General features: G+C 38.2%; 1 protein-coding gene across 1 annotated transcript; it reads left to right on the forward strand.

Annotated features, from left to right (window-relative positions):
• Positions 1 to 316: 316 nt before the first annotated feature.
• bckdk (branched chain keto acid dehydrogenase kinase) lies at positions 317 to 18,257 on the forward strand. The gene is made up of 11 exons (XM_014983208.2): positions 317 to 725; positions 3,955 to 4,023; positions 4,122 to 4,232; positions 7,873 to 7,920; positions 9,714 to 9,833; positions 9,953 to 10,051; positions 11,116 to 11,189; positions 12,626 to 12,754; positions 13,138 to 13,227; positions 15,280 to 15,435; positions 15,527 to 18,257. Exons 1-11 carry the CDS (start codon positions 477 to 479, stop codon positions 15,669 to 15,671), a joined length of 1,290 nt encoding a protein of 429 aa, XP_014838694.1. The 5' UTR covers positions 317 to 476; the 3' UTR covers positions 15,672 to 18,257.
• Positions 18,258 to 18,886: the final 629 nt, after the last annotated feature.

The raw sequence follows: 18,886 nt of genomic DNA on the forward strand, positions 1-18,886 counted from the left end.
ATTTTTATTTCTGGTGACTGCAGTTACAACATGAAGGTTTAGTTTGTGTGAGCTCCTCCTTGTGCTACTATCGCCATCCAAAGAAATGCTAACTAGCCTTAGCATTCATGACAAGCTTTACTGACGGGGAGAAGAAAATGTGGGAAGGAGCTTTAAACATTGTGTTTATTGTTTGTCCATATTACATACCGTGCAGAGTACAGTATGTGCCGTTGTGAGTGGGGCGTTGATTATACTGAGCTCCGCCTCTGACTGACTCGCTGATTGGCTGAGCTGTCTCGTCGTTACCGTACATCTTTGACCTACTGACCAATAAGGACAGAGGCCTTTCTGTACCCTGTCTCTACTGTATTGAGATCAGATTCGTGCCTTTGTGCGCAACGACACAACCCTAATGGCTTCATAGCAGCTGTAGAATTCCGTTGTTCTGCACCAGGAACGGGCCAGTCCTGTTCGAGCTTACAGCTCGTCTCCAAATGCGACCGGGACTGGCAGGCATAGCGGCGGAGATGCTGAGCGGTGTCACCGGCAGGGCCAGGCCGAGAATCGGCAGCCTCTTACTGACTCCCGCAACCAAAACATTACCGGCGCTGCAGTCAGGCACCGGGAATCACAGATTCCGGTCCACATCATCAGCACAGGGTGTCTCAGAACTGGCAAGAGAGCGGTCGAAGACTGTCACTTCCTTTTACAACCAGTCCGCCATCGATGTTTCGGCAGAGAAGGTGAGGAGTGGATTTTTTTTTTTCTTTTGCTCCCTGCTCATATGCGGCGGTGAGGGAGTGTTAGCGCAAGCCGGCTGGAGCTGGCTTGAGCTTGGTGAGCAGAGCTAGCCGTTATAGCACCGTCGGTGCTACATTCAGTGAATGAGGAAATGCATAAAATAATCATTTTTAGTTCGGACTGCTATCTTAACTATCAGTTAAGGTTGAAAGCAAAAACTACATCTATTGTACTTTGTTATACAATAAAATAATTTGCTTACATAAGTAGTTAAGCGCTTCAACCTCGCCTTCTTAAAGCCAAATTGGAAAAATGTGATTTAGACAATGAAATAAGCGTATGGCTAAATTTTATTTTTAAAAAGTAGATTCGACAATGTTTCCTAATTACAGTACTCTAATTGGAATACATATTACTTATACAAATTGAATATATTTTAAAAATATCTTAAATTAAGAATCAGAACCGTTACGTTACGCTCTGATTTCCTCGGTTGTCTGCGCGTCCTTGAATGCAGCATCGAGAGGACAAAATGTTTAGCTAGCTAAACGATCTACTACTAATTAATAGTACCAATGGTTGATGAATAATGGTGGAGAGCGCGAATCTTTTACTCCAGCAAAGCTCACAAGAGTGGAACAATTTTGTGTTATCAGCGTTATCAGCTGAGGAAAGGTTAAGGTTTCAAATTCGGAGATTGAATAACCCAGTTATTACTAGAAAGTGAGTGTCTTTGTTGCTTCTGGTGGCTAATCTGACCTTTTGACCCTCTTTGAATTTTCATTTCGATTAAAATAGAAGTGTAAATTAGTAGTCCGACTAATTTCAGGATTAATTAACAGAAACGCCTTCAAGTTTGATAGATTAGTACATCTATTAGTCATAGATGTACTTTTTTTTTTTTTTTTTTTACATAAGACTCAGTTTTTTCTCACAGTCGTCAACACTTTTTCCTTCCTCTTTGTTCTTTGCTAACTCAGATGTTTTAGTTCCTTACACTCAATCATTTTCAGTCAGGCTCTTACCAATTATCTTGTTATAAAGTGGGTTTTTTTTGTGTAAAAACAAAACCCCAGGTGTACTTTAAATTCTTTACATAATATCTGTGAAAGTTTAAATATCTTCAGTTTCTAAACAGTTTAGTTGAACAAACTTTAACTTCATCATTTAACTGGACATTAATTCTGCAGAGCAGTTCCTAGCTAAGCTCTGGTCACCAGACAAAAGGGAAAGCTTGAAATTGCTATGTGCATTGCTGTGGTCGGACCAGGAGAAACTAGGTCAGATTGTTCCCCCTGACTGTCCTCCACTTGTACTTACAAGTTTTGCATCTGCTACACCTTGCCAAGAATTTTTTTTCTCAGGTTCAAATTAAGGTAAACAGACACAGCATGACTGTTTGTCAGTAAGGTGTGCCTGCTGGGACTCATTTGTTGTTATGAAGGTGAGATCCAATCTCTGGGGGAAGCAGATGTAGCATGACTTGTCTGTTTTTTTTGTTGCTCTCTAGATCAGTGTTTGATAACCCTGGTCCTCGAGGCCTTTTGTGTTTTAGGCATTTCCTTGCTTCACCCTAGGTGATCTCAATTGACAAGTGTTTAGTGAACTGCAATCAGCTGAATCTGGCATATTGAAGAAGGGAAACATCTAAAACTTGCAAGATAGTGTGCATTGAAGACCAGGGTTGGGAACTGCTCTAGATAAAATCTTTTTTGCTACAAATTTGCAGCGCTGTGTCCTTTCAGATTTTTGCCGTTTTGGGTTTTGTGCTGCACCAAAATGTGTCAGATCAAACAAATTTTGATGCCTGACTGAATTAACCAGAGTAAATACAAGACGCAGTTTAGTTTGTTACCAACCTGCCCTGCTGCTGCGAAGCACTTGAAAGCAACAACTGCTATAAAGTATTTGCGATAACTTGAGTTTAATTGAGTTTCTTACATCGTTGTGCAAGAGCGGTGCTTCCATCAATGTTTGTTATGTTCGTTTTTAAGTATCTCATTAGAAAAGGTTGATAGAAATGGCAAAATTCAAGATAATTTTGCAAAAAAGTTTTTACGCCTACTTGAGGGGGTTTGGGCTTTTCTGAAAAAGAGTTGATATGTTAAAGGAGAGATGGAAACACATTTGCTGAATAAGTTCTGAAAAAGCTAATTTTCTGAAGACTGGGAGTTGATGGGAGTCACGAAACCTTGAGAAAAATCTAATTCCCAACTTCAATCTCGCACGGGAAAACTCTCCATTTTTTCTGATATATGTGGTCCGTGCTAGTTTGCAACCTCTACTTCATGTTTATTACAACCATACAGAACTTCAAAATTTGACGAAACTTTGCGTAGTCTGGTTGATTTGCTTCACACCAGTAAATGGAAGCACAAATATTTCACATGTTCCTTTCTTTTTTTCCCTTTTTTGGCGACAGTTCAAATGTTTGCTCAAAATTCGCATTACAATTGGATGGAAACATGCTGTAGCTATTGATGAATTGTGGGAGTAGTTTTGGTAGGTCGGCCTCTGCTGTTAAGATTTCGTACTTTTGCCTATTTTCTCCATGTGTATTGAAGGGCCTCACTGCTGTTCTCTAACATCCCAAAATCTTAATCAATTGCTTTGTAACCTTTCCAAGCTTATAAATGTCAATAAATTTGTTCCTGCTCTTGAATTTCATTTGATCGGGATATGATGTGTTGCTTTGTAAGGTTTTCAGTCTTCTTCATGTTGTCACACCGGTTCTGTTTAAATAATCTCTTGATTTTACCAGCCTGGCAATAGTCAATTACGTCTTTCCTAGTTGATATATGATTTATGGATTGCAGGCAATAACATTTTTATTTCATTTTCTCCTAAATTATAGTCAGCCATAATTAATCTTTTAGAGTGTAATCACAGGAACCTGTAATTTGGTGAGCAGTTGCTGAAGAGTTTTATCTTAGCGTGTCCCACATTTTATGCAAGAGCTTTCAGGATTTTCTTTTCCCCATTTGCATTTAGAAAATTATCAATTGTGTAAATCAAAATAACTTAGTATGAGTTACTTTAATTGGATGTTGAAGCCAATGAACGAGTTTATAAGATTGCTTATAATATTATCCAGTAATCGTTCCTTATAGATGCAAGCAAAATACACTCTTACTTAAAGTTTTGCTTTTCATGTTTAATTAAAATAAAAAACATGTTGTTTTTTTATGAAAAACAGATTTTAATTGACTTCCTTTATGATTGTGTCTGCAGGCCTCAGTGCGGCTGACCTTAGCGACCCTGCTGTATTCTGGGAAGTCTCCTGATGGACACCACATCTTGGTAAACACTTCACCCACGCTGAGAGTAAATCATCTAACCGCAGTGCCTTCATGCCCTGCAGCTTCTCACTGTGTGTGTGTGTGTGTATGTGATCCCAGAGCAGTGCCAAGTACCTTCACAAGGAGTTGCCTGTGCGGATCGCCCATCGCATCAAGGGCTTCCGCAGTCTGCCCTTCATTATCGGCTGCAACCCGACCATTCTTCAAGTGGTAAGGACACACTCCTGTAGAAACTCCTTTGATAAAGTCAGTATTTTACTTTTTTGAGCTAAATATGAAGGAACCCACTACAGCTGAGGTTATAAGGACTGGGGCTGTCCTCATGAGTCAGTGCTGAACTTTGACAGACCGGAGAGAGGTGTGGAATCACTGGTGGAAGTTTTAATGAAGTATTTCGGTGAAAAGACTGAGAGGAACATGAAACTGTCAATCATTTAAAATTCATGACAGAAACACAAGCTGTGTTTCCATTTAACATTTCGAAAATAAATCTACTTAATAGAAACTCCACAATTTTGCATTACACTCTCATTTTTATATATAAAGTTTTTGCATTAGGTTTTTTTCAGTTGTATCTAAATCAGTGGTTCTTAACCTTTTTTGAGGTACCGAACCCCCCAGTTTCATATGCGCATTCACCGATCGAACCCAGGTTAAGAACCACTGATCTAAATTAATGTATTTCGCAAAGCTGCAATAGAAACACTTTTTTCGCATCACAACCGGATGTTACTACTGACAGAAACCACGAAAAAGAAGACAGGAAGTGGTAGGATGACGATGGTGTGGCATGTTTTTTAACGACTTATCACGTGAAGAAACTTATTCATGTGCGATTTTAATTGCATTTCTTTTTTAATGGAAACGCCATTGAAAAATTATGTCTTTTTGATTTTAGTGGAATATCAACAAAGTTTTGCGCACATAATGGAAATGCATCTATATTCAGAGACAGACAAGATTTAGTAAATCTAATGTCTGAGAGCTAACTTTAAAAACAAATAGAATTCAATAAAATTTATATTACTGGCTGAGATAACAGCGATGCTAATAGATCTGGTTCAGAAGTTCTTGCTTCACTTGGGCACAGCCGGCCTAAGGTATAAGGTAACAGGGCTGCTCGTAGTGGCCAGATTAATTATTATTAGTACTAGCAGTGAAGACTGTGTGCCACTGATTCAGTGAGGTACATTAAGTCTGGAAAATATTGAATGTATTTTCCTGGTCCTGCTAAGTGTGGAAAATATTTATGTTTTCAGTCTTTGCTCCCAAAAATTGATGGAAAACTTGATTTGAGTCTGGAAAAGCAATATCTTGACATTTTAGAGTAGAAATATCCCTTATTGTTACATTCAAAAACATAAAGGCTCACAAGAAAGATCAAAAAGTGTTTAAAAAAATATATAAACAATATTAATAATAATAACATACTGTACAAGATTATAACATAAACAGTTTTGTTTCATTCTTTTCATATCAGAGAAGTAATATCCTGAATTCAAATGGGATTCAGTAATATTGCGTTTTTAATTGTTCATGCTGCAAAATGAAAACAATCCAGATTTGTATTTAAATTTTAGATGTTGTTATTTTCATCCAAATAGAGAAGATTCAGTGCTACAGAATCCAACGTTTCTGCTGAGTCTCACTTCTTGAATCCAGCGCCTGCAAATATTTATTACTATTACATGGTTGTTCATAATCCCAACGTCAAAACATGACCCCATTTCCGTGACGCTTCTGATGCAGCAGTGAGGTGTTGTAAATCAGGCGCTAGAGCCAAAACAAATGAGTAAATCAGAGGCATAACCTGTGTGCTCTGGGGTGTAACGTTTCACTAACTGCTGATCGGAGCTGAAACATCCACCACCGCTACAGGTTCACCTGTCCTGGGAATGAAAGGCCTTCCCACTGAACACAAAAGTTCCGTGCTAATCAGGGTTTTCCAGTTATTTTGTGCTGACGTTGCTGATCCCACAAGAGTGGAGGAGCTTCTGTCTTCACCTTTCTGCAGGATTTACCTGCTAACTGTGGCAGTTTACTGCCTTTTCTTTCCTTTTTACATCATTTTAACCACATAAATGTTTGGTAAGGTGAAAAATCAAAACAGAAAGATAAATGCTGTGTGATTAGATTTAGTTTTAGTTCCTGCTGTTCTGTCAGATCCTCTGCAACAATCCTCAAACAAACTCTCCTGTTTGAGAACAAACAGGAGAGTTTGTTCTCCTTGAATGCTCCAGTTAAAGAGACTTCATGTTGATGTGTCAACGCGTCGTCGTGTTGACACGCTGTCAACATGACGACGCGTGTCTGCCTGTTGTCATGTGGACATGTTTACATGTTGACATGTAGTTTTGCTGTCGCGTTGATTTGTTATCGTGTTGCCATGTCATCGCGTTGCATCAAGACGTAGCCTTACTCATTAAAGTCCAGGGTTGAGTCGGGGACACGGCAAACATATGGAACTGAAGGAAACGTGTGGAAAACACCGGTCAAACCATCACAGTGTCCCACTAAAGGTACCCCACCCTGAGTGAAACACAGTGGAGGCAGCGTCATGCTGTGGGGATTTCTTTCTGTAGCCGGAGAGCTGAGTTGATTGGAGAATGAAGACAAATACTAGAAGATGAAAACTTACACAAAAAACTTGAGACTGAAAGGTTTACCTTCCAAAAAGTTCTAGAATAAATCAGACATTAATAACTTATTATATTATTCTTTAGAATGGAAGGTTTTGACAAATAAAGCCTTAAAATAAAAAAAACATAGATGCAACAAAGTGTGTATTTGTTTACTAGGTTTCTACATTAATCTTAATTTCAAAAAGCTTCAGAAGAAACATTAATCCAGGTCTTGTTCGTGTTGCAGATCCTAGAAAAAAAAATCTGTAATGTTCTATAGATTGATTTTCGACAAAAATTGGACTATTTTACATATTTGGTTAGTTTATTATTGAGCAAATAAAAATAAGAAAGGCACAATTTATTTAGTCTAAAAGTCTTATTGAGAAATAAATATTTTTGTGGCCCCCCCAAGAGCTTTCAACTTGATGATTTGTGCCCTCATGGCAAAAAGTTTGGACACCGCTGGCCTAGTCAAAGCTTTGACTTAAATCTAGATGAGAATCTGTGGAAAGACTTGAAAATTGCCTGAGGTTTAGCTTGTTGATGGATTTTTGAAAAGTGTGAATTATTTTCCTTCTGCTTCACTATTATGTTCCATTTTTCTTGCTGATCTCACCTCATAAGAACCCAGTAAAACACACTGAAATTTGTGGTTATAATGTGAAAAAATACAGGAACATTTTAGGGTATGAATACTTTAAGACAAGGCACATCTTTAAAGGTTGTAATGAGGCCGTTTCATAATGAATCCGGCTGTAAAGTTGGGTGCCAGAACATCCAGCGGGAACACATTGTTCTTGGAGGTTGAGATTAAACAGGCAGCATTCCTCTGCACAGGCTGCACAGCCGCTCTAATCAGCCAGAATAAATGCTTCTGTGGAACAGAAAGAGCTTTTTGTGACATAAAAGCAGAGTCACCGTCTCTTCCAGCCAGTTTTCTCCCTCTAAGCTCTTCTCACCATGTCGATGAACCTTCACCTAGATTCCTCATCTGGTTGCATAAAGCCTGGCTCCTTTCTTCATGGAATCAGAAGAAATGGAGGTCAGCTCAAATATCTGTTAGCAGATGAATTATAACTGTTGCAAAATGTTATTTACACAGAAAGAAAACAGAGGAGGATCCTGAGAGCTTCTGTAATGCGACCCATGTGAGAGTTTGTTGGAGTTGCAGTGCGGTCGGTTCTGGTCATGTGACTGAGATCCGTCTCTTTTGCTTTTTCTTGCAGCATGAGCTGTACATCAGAGCCTACCACATGCTCAGCGACTTTCCCCAGGTGAGTGTCACGCAAACAGGAAATACTGGAACGGCACACGGTTTGGGTTCATGAGTTCAAGTTCAGCATTTCTCAAGGGAAGGAGGAGGGGAGGGCGGGGATGTTCAAAGTGCAGCCTGCGAGCCAATTTTGGCCCTTTGCATAATGTGCTGTGGCCCCCAAAACCAACCACGATTCAGTAGTTGAGCAAATCTGACCTGTAAGCAGGTAATTGATGCAGATTGACTTTTTATGATCTTTTTGACATTTTTGCAGATAAAATTGTGTTTAAATAAAGAATAATTTAGGCACAAAACAACTTATCGCTTATTAGCAAGATTCAAGCAATCATCTTCATTTTGCAGTAAATTGAACCACAAACATTGAGCAACTGTCCCTCAGATTTGGGTGAAGAAATCAGTCTGATTTACAAAAGCTTAGTTTGTTGTTGAGGAGATAAAAGTAAAAAGAAAACACAAGAACTTTATTTTGATGAGTATATTTTTTACTTTATGTTTATGGCCCGCAAGTGCTTTCAGGGTAACAACTTTGGCCTCCCTGGTAAGAAGTTTGTACACCCCTGTTACAGATTATTTGGTTTAACCCGTCATGGACTAGTGAAGCTAATCTGCTTCCCTCCTGTCTCTTTGTGAAAACAGCTCAGGTGGTGCATGAAAACCTTTTTACATTTACGTACAATGATTTATGCATTTTTATGCATTTCCTACCATTTGACTATTTAATTAAAATTTTGCATGCTTAGCTCACTGTTGAGCAAGTTCAAATACATTGTTTTATATAGTTTTTTAAATTTTAGTTTTTAACAGCAAACAAAAAGTACTTTTAACCTGACAGTTTTGGCCTACATGATAAAACACTGCAGACCTAGGTGAGAAGCTGTGTCTCATTTTTACTCCAGTCTGCCGGTTAATAAGAATTTTGTAGATAAAGTGCCAGTAAAAAATATTCATCTCTTTGAATGTTTCATCTTTTTTATTTCTCTTAAAAATCAGTCATGATAAACAAAATTAGGCTTTTCTGACAAAAAAAAGTTTAGAAAAAAAAACCTATAATGCCAAAATAAAAATATTTATGGTTAAATAAAAAAATGCAACATAAAATGTGTGAGTGCATAAATATTCACCCCCTTCAAGTTGGTATTTAGTAAATGCACTTTTGGCTGCGATGACAACATTGGTCAATATTCAGGGCCTTAGAAATTGTTTTCTATCCATCCCCTGACTTTGCACTACGTTTCAATAATCTTCTCTCTGATTGGTTGAAGTTTTTCTTCTTGCTGTATTGGCAGCCATGAATACTGGTTCCTTTTTACTGCAGTTACTGGAGACAGTTACTGCATTCAGGTGATCTGCGTTCCACTCAATTTGACTATAACCACTAATTGGCTGGACCTCTGTTGAATTAAAGGAAGTGGATATTTATTCAGTCACTTACTGTGTTATTTTGTGTTATTATGCAGAAATCAGGTTTCATTTTGACGTTAAAATTGTTTTTCTTTTTGTCAAAATCATTTTGTTGCTCATAGTTGATTTGTACAAGCAGTAAAAAGCATAAAACATCCAAGGGGGTGAAAAGTATTTATAAACACTGTAGTTTACTTTAAAAGGCAAAAAGTTCAGCTCAGCATCACATCCCGCCTTGAAAAAATGACTATAGGAACAAAAGGGAATATTTTAAGCACACCTCTACAGATGGATCTTTACAACCACTTTAGATGTCATGATGTAAAACAAAATTCCTTGACTGAAGGAAATCATTTTCAGACTCAATGTGAGGTTTGTTTCTGTGGACAGATCAAGGACCAGGAGGTCGAGGCTCGTTTCTGTAAACTGGTGCAGCAGCTGCTGGACGACCACAAAGACGTGGTGACCATGCTGGCCCAGGGCTTCAGGGAGTGTCGACGACACATCCAGGCAAGAGATGCACTCTGATCGTTATCACTATTTACAGGAGTAATTATGGTTGAGGGTTTAAAGAGACAGGAAGACCAGGAGCCTCGTCAGTTACCGTTTCTGTTTTCTCCATCATCCAGGATGAGACCATCATCAGGAACTTCTTGGATACGACGCTGTGTTCCCGTCTGGGAATCCGAATGTTAGCCACACACCATCTGGCTCTTCATGAAGAAAATGTATGTTTGACTGCTACATGAATTAGTATTTATATATAGACTTTGTTGCTATATTTAGCAACTTTCAGAGCACTTCTAGGACTTAAAAAAAAATAAGTGACTTGTGACAAATCCAGAGATTTTTTTTCTGTTATTGAGACTTTGCCAACAACCTCTGACTTGCCACCAGAGGGCGTGTGTCTTACTGATATGATTTTATACCTGAATGGTTGTGTGATGGAGTTGCACCATCGTTACCAATAGAAAAATTAAACTGCAGTAAGCCACCATTCAACCCAAAGACGGCAGCACTGATAAAGTTTTTACCAAATAATGCAGAATTTAAGAACAAATGTCAACAACAGCGTATTAGGACCATTGAACATAGGGAAAAAAAGAGGAGTAAACTTCTGCCAAAAGTAAAAAAAATGTTCAACTTTTATAAGATTAATCTCAAAATTTCTGCTTTTCTTTAGCAAATTTTTTGACTTTTCAAACTCAAAAATTAACTTTTTTAATTCGCTGTCATACAATTTACACAGCAACATAAAATAGCGCCCAATTTATACAGCTTATCTCCAACAAAAAGGTTGATTTGGGGTTTAGGCTACAGCGCATATGAGGGAGTAGTTTTGGTCTTGGATCTACATTTTGACAAAAACATAAAGTCAGTTAAAAAACATCACCAGATTAAAAGTTCTCCTTTATTTCCAGTGCACTGCAGCTGTGTTTGCTGTAAAAAAAATCAACCAGACAGTTTCAGCTCATCCTGTTTCTCTGCTCTAGAATGAACTCCCTGAAAACATGAGATAATCAGAAACATTTAAATCTGGACTGAACGCATTTATTCTTTTATGCCTTTTAATATCTGTACTTTAATTTTACTTTATTATTTTTATTTCCTTTGAGCACTTTGGGTTGTGATAATTGGTGTGCTACAAAAAAACACTTACCTTTTCTGATTTTTGTAGTCGATTCTGGTTTGCTAAAGTCTATAAATAAAAACCAATAATTTAAAGAAGCTGATGGTACAGCAGGTGTTTTTCTGTGACAGGAATGACATTTCTCCCATGTTTGTCTTCCAGGCGGATTTTGTGGGGATCATTTGCAGACGCCTTTCTCCTAAAAAGATCATCGAGAAGTGGGTGGACTTTTCCAGGTGAGTTTGTTTGCTCAGTGCCGTCAGATGAGTTCCTGTTTCTTTCAGCTCTTTTATTGGTAGAGGAAGGTCAGAGGTCAGCTGATAAACACATGTGGATGAGATATGAGCCATCGCTCTGCTTGCCATGAGTCTTCCTGTCAAACGGTGCTTCTGGAATCCATCAGAAGCTTCCTGCTGGGTTTGGACCGCTCATCAAAGCCATTCGGAAGATTTTCCTTTTAGAATTGAGGCACAAATCAGTTATTTATTTGTTTTAAAATGCCTTAGTGATCATTTTACTGTATATTTGGTTGAGATGTTTGCTCAGCTGACAGGACAATTTCGTGAGTGTAAATGTCTTAAAATTTAGCCTGATGTGAATCAAGTTTAAAAATGTGACTTTCCTCATCATCTTTGCACTATTTCAGGGACTCAAAATTCTGATAGGAATTATTTTACAGTTCTGATTTGTGGGTTATATTTATGACAGCATGCAGTATTTTTGTGCTCTGAGTAAGCTGAACATGTGCACAAATATTCAACGATATTCAAGACCTGTGGAGTTTGTTGGGAGCAGTGATGTTTATGGAGTCTAAATAGTTACTTTTCTTCTGAAAGTAACATTTCAAGAATAGATTTCTACAATAGTTTGTCTACAAACATCAACAGTGTTTTGTACTTTTAAGTTATTATTTAATGAAAGACTTTAATAGACATAGTTTCATTGTTTACATAAAGTCAGTTTGTGTTAGAAAATTTGTAAGGTTGTTCTTGTTTGTCTTAACACCAACCTGCCAGCAGGACTAGAGGTGGGAATTAGCCACCTGGCTTTAATCTCATGTATTTATGTGCTAATCTTTATTAATCTCTATTGAAAAAATTAACATAGCTGAACATAAATCGTTAATCAAAATAAGCGTTTTTTCCTATAAAATCAACTTGATTTCAGTTAAAATCACTCATTTACAGTGACAAAGATTTGAAATTGGAACAAGCTGCTTTTCACTACTTATTAGATTAGATTAGATTAGATTAGATTAGATTAGATTAATCTCTCCAGAAAGTTAGGAATTTAAAGTAACTAAAGTATAGGGTTTTTTGGTCATTTTTAGCTATTCAAGTCAAAAAGACACAACGCAAAAAAAACAAAAAACAACCAAAAGTGAATATAGAAATAGATAATAAACAATATTTGAATTCCTGTCAAGGCAAGAAGTCGAGGTGTGGACGGAAAAACGTGTCGGTGGAAGTGAGCCGTTACGTTTTTTATTATTGTGACATTATCAAAATCACAACAGCAACAACAATAAACATAAAAAATGAAAAAAAAAATGTAAAGGGTAAAATGAAACAAGAAAAAATAAATGAAAACACTAAATATAGCAGCAGTGTTATAATACTGCAGGATAGATGGAGAAATGGTCATTGTGGTTCATTCTCTGTGTCGTCGACAGGCGTCTGTGTGAACACCAGTACGGTAACTCTCCCCGGGTCCGGATCAACGGACACGTGGCGGCCCGGTTCCCCTTCATCCCGCTGCCGCTGGACTACATCCTGCCAGAGCTGCTCAAGAACGCCATGAGGTAACAGACCGGGAATGATAGCAGGAAGGCAGGAGGAATAAAGGAAAGAGGGATTAGTAATGAATGATGTTTGTAGGAAGGAGACATGAAGACTGAAAGATTCAACTGTTTCTTTTTCTCTTCTGAAACTTTAGTGGAAAATATCACCTCCCTTACAGACAATTACTGAAAACTTTTCAGTGATCAGAAGATCCACTGAAAGTGGTTAAAAAAATGCAAAAACATTGTTTAGTTTGATGGTTTTTAGGCTCTAAAAACAGAATAAAGACTACTGAATCGATCTCCTGTGTCTTAAGTCACTCAGAAGTGTTTTGAGTTATTTTTGTTTTTAGGGCCAACATTTCTGTTAGTGTTTTACTTTTTTATTGATGCTCCTCCTTCAGAGCCACCATGGAGAGCCACCTGGACACTCCGTACAACGTCCCCGATGTGGTCGTCACCATCGCCAACAACGACATCGACTTTGTCATCAGGTCAGTGGCTTCAGGTCTAAATGCACGAGTTCAACTCTGAGACCAAACGTTGGCCAGCAAGATAAATGTTTGCCAAAAAAGAGGAAACTTGTGTCTTGCATTAATGTTCAGCTAGCTGGACTTTAACTAGGCCATTCCAACACCTGAGCATGTCACATGTGCTCACCCTGCAGGAAGTTGAACTCCGATTTTATCGTCCTGTGTTTGAACTCAGGCATCTTCTCGACTTCCCTATCCCTGCTGAAAAACAATCATCCTCTCAGACATGAGTTCCCAAACAGCGTTTAGCTTCTGACCGCACAGACAAACGCTATAAGATATGTAAAGAAAGTTTGACTTTTACAATGTTTTTTTTCTCACTTTATTCTCTATTCAGTCATTATTACATTCATGCTGCTTCATAACTTCTGATTTTACTTGGCCAGTATCAGGTGTTAAATTACGACTTTATTAATCTTAATTAATTACCTAATAATATTTCATCACAATCCCTTGTCTTGTTAATATGACAAATATGTTATATTTTATACCAATCACACATGAAAGTTTAAACGTTCCTTAATGGAAATGAATGGATGGATGAAATGAATGGATGGATGAAATGAATGGATGGATGGGGTTTTCTTATTTTTGCAATCTCCCCAACTTTCTGAAGCTCGTCTGGCGCCCCCTAGTGACACCCACTTTAAAGACACTGCCCTAAGCAGAGAGTGTAGTCAATATTTTTGCTTTTATGCCAAAAATATTGGTGTTACAACCCCACCCTAAAATTCCTAAAGTAAATTCTGGCACTGGGCTTTAACATAAAACTAAAAAGTAATCCGAACAGTTGAGTAGCAAAAATATAATTTATTTTACAATCCAGATAAAAAAACAACTACAGGAGAAAAAAAAAACACACAGGGGAGCTTAAGACTTCAGGGTCTCCAAGGCCAAAATAATAAACAAAACACCCCCTTATAACTATAAAAATAAACAACCACTTGCTAAAGGAGAACTAAAGGAAAATACAAAACCTAAACTCCCTTACTAACAAAAAACAGGAGAAAACAGGTTATAACAAAAATGGCAGAGAACCCCTACCAGCTTCCACCTCTGGATAGTTGTACACAACTGCTCACAGCAAAATAAGACAGTTCTCTCACACACACACACACACACACACACACACACACACACACACACACACACACACACACACACACACACACACACACACACACACACACACACACACACACACACACACACACACACACACACACACACACACACACACACACACACACACACACACACACACACACACACACACACACCTCTCAAGCAGAGTCACAGCTCATGGCCCAGGTCAAACAAAAAGAGCAGATCTGACATCTCCAGCTTGCTGCTTATATATGGCGGCTGACGAGCCCCAACACACTTCACCTGCAGCAATCAGGCAGAGCTGAAACAGAAAACACAGAGCTCTCTCAAAAAAAGAGAGCCCCTAGAGGTCAGTGACCGTAACAATTGGCCTTTATGCGGAATGCACAACTAATATTTGCCATCACAACAGTTTGTCTCAAGCTGTTTGTCTTTGTCTGAAACGTCTCCCTGCTGACCGTCTGCTGGGCTCCTTGGTCTTCATGCTGCTGGTTGCTCTTTAAAGATGAAACAGAACTGCTACATAAAAGGGAGTGAAAGAAATCTGAGTTACTATGTTCCAGTTTTTATTTTCCTCATGTCTTTTTGCTCCCCATTGATACCCTCTTGGTTAGTCAAATAAAATCCCCCAAAATCCATGAAAGTTAGTAGTTTCAGCATCATAGAAAGAGGAATATCTACAAGTTAGGAGTAGTAATAGTCCTAACCTGACATCTAACCTGGCCTGGTGACTCCAAACAGCAGCTCTGCTTTGCACAAATGCTCAAACCCCGTTTAAAACCGAAGTACTAACCGAACCATTAATTTACGTACCATCTTACCACCAGTACATCGTTGTACAGAACGGTACATCGTTTTACCTGCAGTGGTTTCCTCTGGTGACGGTTATGTTTTGTGTGCGTTCAGGATTTCAGATCGTGGCGGCGGCATCCCTCACAAAATAATCGACAAGGTGATGGATTACCACTTCAGCACTGCCGAGGAGAGCGTGCAGGACCCCCGCATGAGCAACCTGTTCAACACCATCACTAACAGCGGGAACCAGTCCAGCCCAATGCACGGGTAAGAATGGGACCTGCAGACGCACTCTTTCGTTTCTTTTACATTCGTCACTAATCTGGCCGTTTCTTTTTTTTTTTTTTTACTCTTGTAGATTTGGTTTCGGCCTGCCCACATCCAGAGCCTACGCAGAGTACCTCGGCGGCTCCCTGTCTGTACAGTCCATGCAGGGCATCGGCACCGACGTCTACCTGCGTCTGCGCCACATCGATGGCAAAGGAGAAAGCTTCAGAGTGTAAAAGTCGCTCCCTGTAGGTCCAAACGAAGGAATCAGGCCACGATAGAGGGTTTTCTTCCCCACGCGAAGGCAGGCAGAGATGAGGTTATATGTCTGCTGAGTGGCAGCCTTCAGATCGCTCTGTCAGATCTTCTTTGTTTCGCCTTTTACTGATTATAAGCTATGTTAGCTCTCGATTTAATGATTTCGGTTGTCTTTTGTGTTTTGCACCCTGTGGCATGTCGTCTCTTAAGATTTGGCGGTTCATGAATTCTTGAATGTTTTTGTTTATCGGGAACTTTCTCTTAAAAGAAGAACTTCATCATTTAAGAGCTTCACGTTGATGTTTCTTGTTTCGAAACACTCCAAGTCTGTCAAGGTCAGCTCACAGGTTTCATGAATCATTACCACATTTAGTGTTTTTTTTTGTTTTGTTTTGTTTTATTTTTCAAAATCTAAAGCTTACCACGGAAAAATGGTGAGAGTCAAAGCAGTAAATGAGTTCAGACCACGTCGTTGGAGTTAAAGGAGTTTTGGATCTTGTGACTTTAATAAAAAACACAGATGAAACGTAAACATTCAAACTGCCAAAACTCAAGTTGCTTTCAGTCTTTCTGCTTAGAAGAATGTTAGATCTGTTTTCTGGACTGGAGATGTTCATCTGCCTTACTGTGCAACTGAACTGCATGATGACTTTTTACTTCTCTTTTTTTTTTTTTTTTTATTCTACTGTCTGATGCCTTCATCGGTTCACACAGATGCACACCGTAGCACATCCGTTTGTTGGTTTTCCACTATTAGATTTTGTGTGGTAATGATTGTCTCTCGCACCGATCACAGCCGTTTTTGACATTTCAGGAACAACTCACAAGCTAACAATATACCAGAGAAGTGTTTAACTTTTTTTTTTTTTCCTAAGTGTTGGAGTTTTGTTAAAAGTTTGCGGTCTTTGAGATAGGTTTCCATTTGATCATGTTTATGAAAAGCTAACCAACTGAGTTTGTTGCACTATAATACTTTTATGTTGTTTTTTTTTTTTTGCTAATTTGCATTCATTCATTCAAGTAGCAGCTTGAGTCAGTCAGATTTCCAGTGAGGGTGAAGTGTGCACACCTCCAAATTGGGCATACGGTTGATGGGAGTCCAGTGGAAATGATCAAATTCTCCATCTCCTGCTCTTAGCTCGTAGAGTTTTAATACAGTCAAACTTCAATTCTCAGCCTTGATTGGATCTGCGAGCCCCGCCAAAAAATATGGAAGGTTATGAATATTGTTGATGGAGCCCTGTATCTGCATTGTCTTATTATGCTGATTCAAAAGCACTGATTGTATTTGTTCTTCTACAGTATGGACTTAACTGGTTGGGGTACAGAAATCTCTCATTTAAAGGAAAGTACCACAGACATAAAGCGTCCATGTTGGATTAATAAGGCAAATAAAGGTAGAAGACAGAAGTTATTAACTAAGAGCTCACTAAAACAATGTTTTGATGTTAGATTTAGCAGATTTTCAACATCTGGTTTCAAAGTTGGGAGGGAAAAGAAAGCTAAGATGGCTACGTTGTGTTCTTGAATGCACAAAAGTGACTAAACTTCCCCCCTTCAGTCAAATAAATGGTTAAAAAGCCTTGATTCATGTGGTTTGGAAATTTACAACATAATAAACCCTATGAGCACTCCCATGATTGTGGCGAACATTCCCCAGAGTGGTGCTGTTGTTATGCAGCAGATCCTCCTGAATGCTTCATTTACATTTTCTTTTTCATGTAGCAAGACTTCTGATTGCTGCATTCACTGTCATCCTTTAAATGTGAAAGGGCGTCAGGAACCCAGCTTAATCCCACGTTTGCAGCTTTCCACAGTCTAAAAACTCTCCATAGTAAAGTTTTTTTTTTAATAACATGAAAACCACAAATAAGATGCTCAAATATTTTTGATTAGCAGCTTTACTTGCTGTCAAAATATCTCCTGAGTATTTGTAAAGTTTACACACAGACATTTAAATTAATTGTTGGCTTGTGAGGTGTTGCGAATGTATTTTATTTGTAAAATAGAAAACATTTGCTTTCATTTTTTAAAAGGCTGCAGTATTTATTTCTCACCTGATTATTAAAAAAAGAGATCATCATTATCAGTATCTACATTTCTTGGTTAACTGGTGTATATGAACTGATGTTTTTATTGTAACTCCGAAGGTCTTGGAAGTTATAAAGATGGGGAAAAAATGTAGCTTAAGCCTATAAAGCATTAATAGTTTATTAGTATCCTTATTCCAAAATATTGCTGGAACAATGTTGAAGGGAGGGAGATTTTCAATTTGACGGTGCCATAAAATGTGCACTGATGCCCTCTGCTGGTCTGAAAGAGTTATAGCAGGGAGAAAACTTTGAAGATAAAAAGGCTATTTTTTTCTTTTCCTATTTTCTTTTTCATTTTGGAATCGGTTACTAGATTTTTAGATTAAAATAAAAGATTATTTGAAAAAAGAGAGTTATGTTACTGAGAAAAATATGCTGTCATGAGGAGTTTTGTCTTCTGGACTAACGCTGGTTTCTCATGAATTTTGTTTTGTTCAAGATTTTGTAGAAATTAAATTTTGCCTGTTCACATCTTTGACTCTGAGCTTTCTTGAACACATACTACAGTGTGATTTCACATTACATGCATTATCTTTGGATAGTAAAGTCTGATGTTCATTAGTCTAACTAACATACCTGCTATTGTAAGACCCCCACGGCTTTCCTTTATAGCTCCCGCCACGACAATTTAGCTGACCTTAATATTTTCCGTGTTTTATTTTCGTCATTATTGTTACACTTAGTGTTCATATGTGTGTGATGGACATTTCTAGAAATACGGATAAATCGTGAACCGTACATTTAACAGCCAAATACAGGACTATTCCGTATTTTAACGGGACGGGAGCAACCCTGATTATAAGTCAACCTGCCAACGGGACTAGAGCCACTTAGCTGTAATATATTGTATTTGCCTATAAATTTTAATATCTAATGTACCGTTTTTAAAAAACGGATTTCAAGCAACAAAAAAATATTAACTAAAAAGGAGAATGTCTGTATACGCTATATGAAGAAAATGATTGACAGCGTTGGTGGGCGTGGCCAAAACTGTCAACGTTAGGACACAACAATGTTAGCCTAACAAAGTCATTTCAAGGATAGCCAGTGCTAAATTGCGTGAGCAAAAAAAAAAGTAAGGTTCCACATGCAATAAATGG

This window comes from Poecilia mexicana, unplaced genomic scaffold (genome assembly GCF_051168715.1).
Source record: "Poecilia mexicana isolate PSO_F unplaced genomic scaffold, ASM5116871v1 scaffold_14, whole genome shotgun sequence".
Classification (NCBI taxonomy): domain Eukaryota; kingdom Metazoa; phylum Chordata; class Actinopteri; order Cyprinodontiformes; family Poeciliidae; genus Poecilia; species Poecilia mexicana.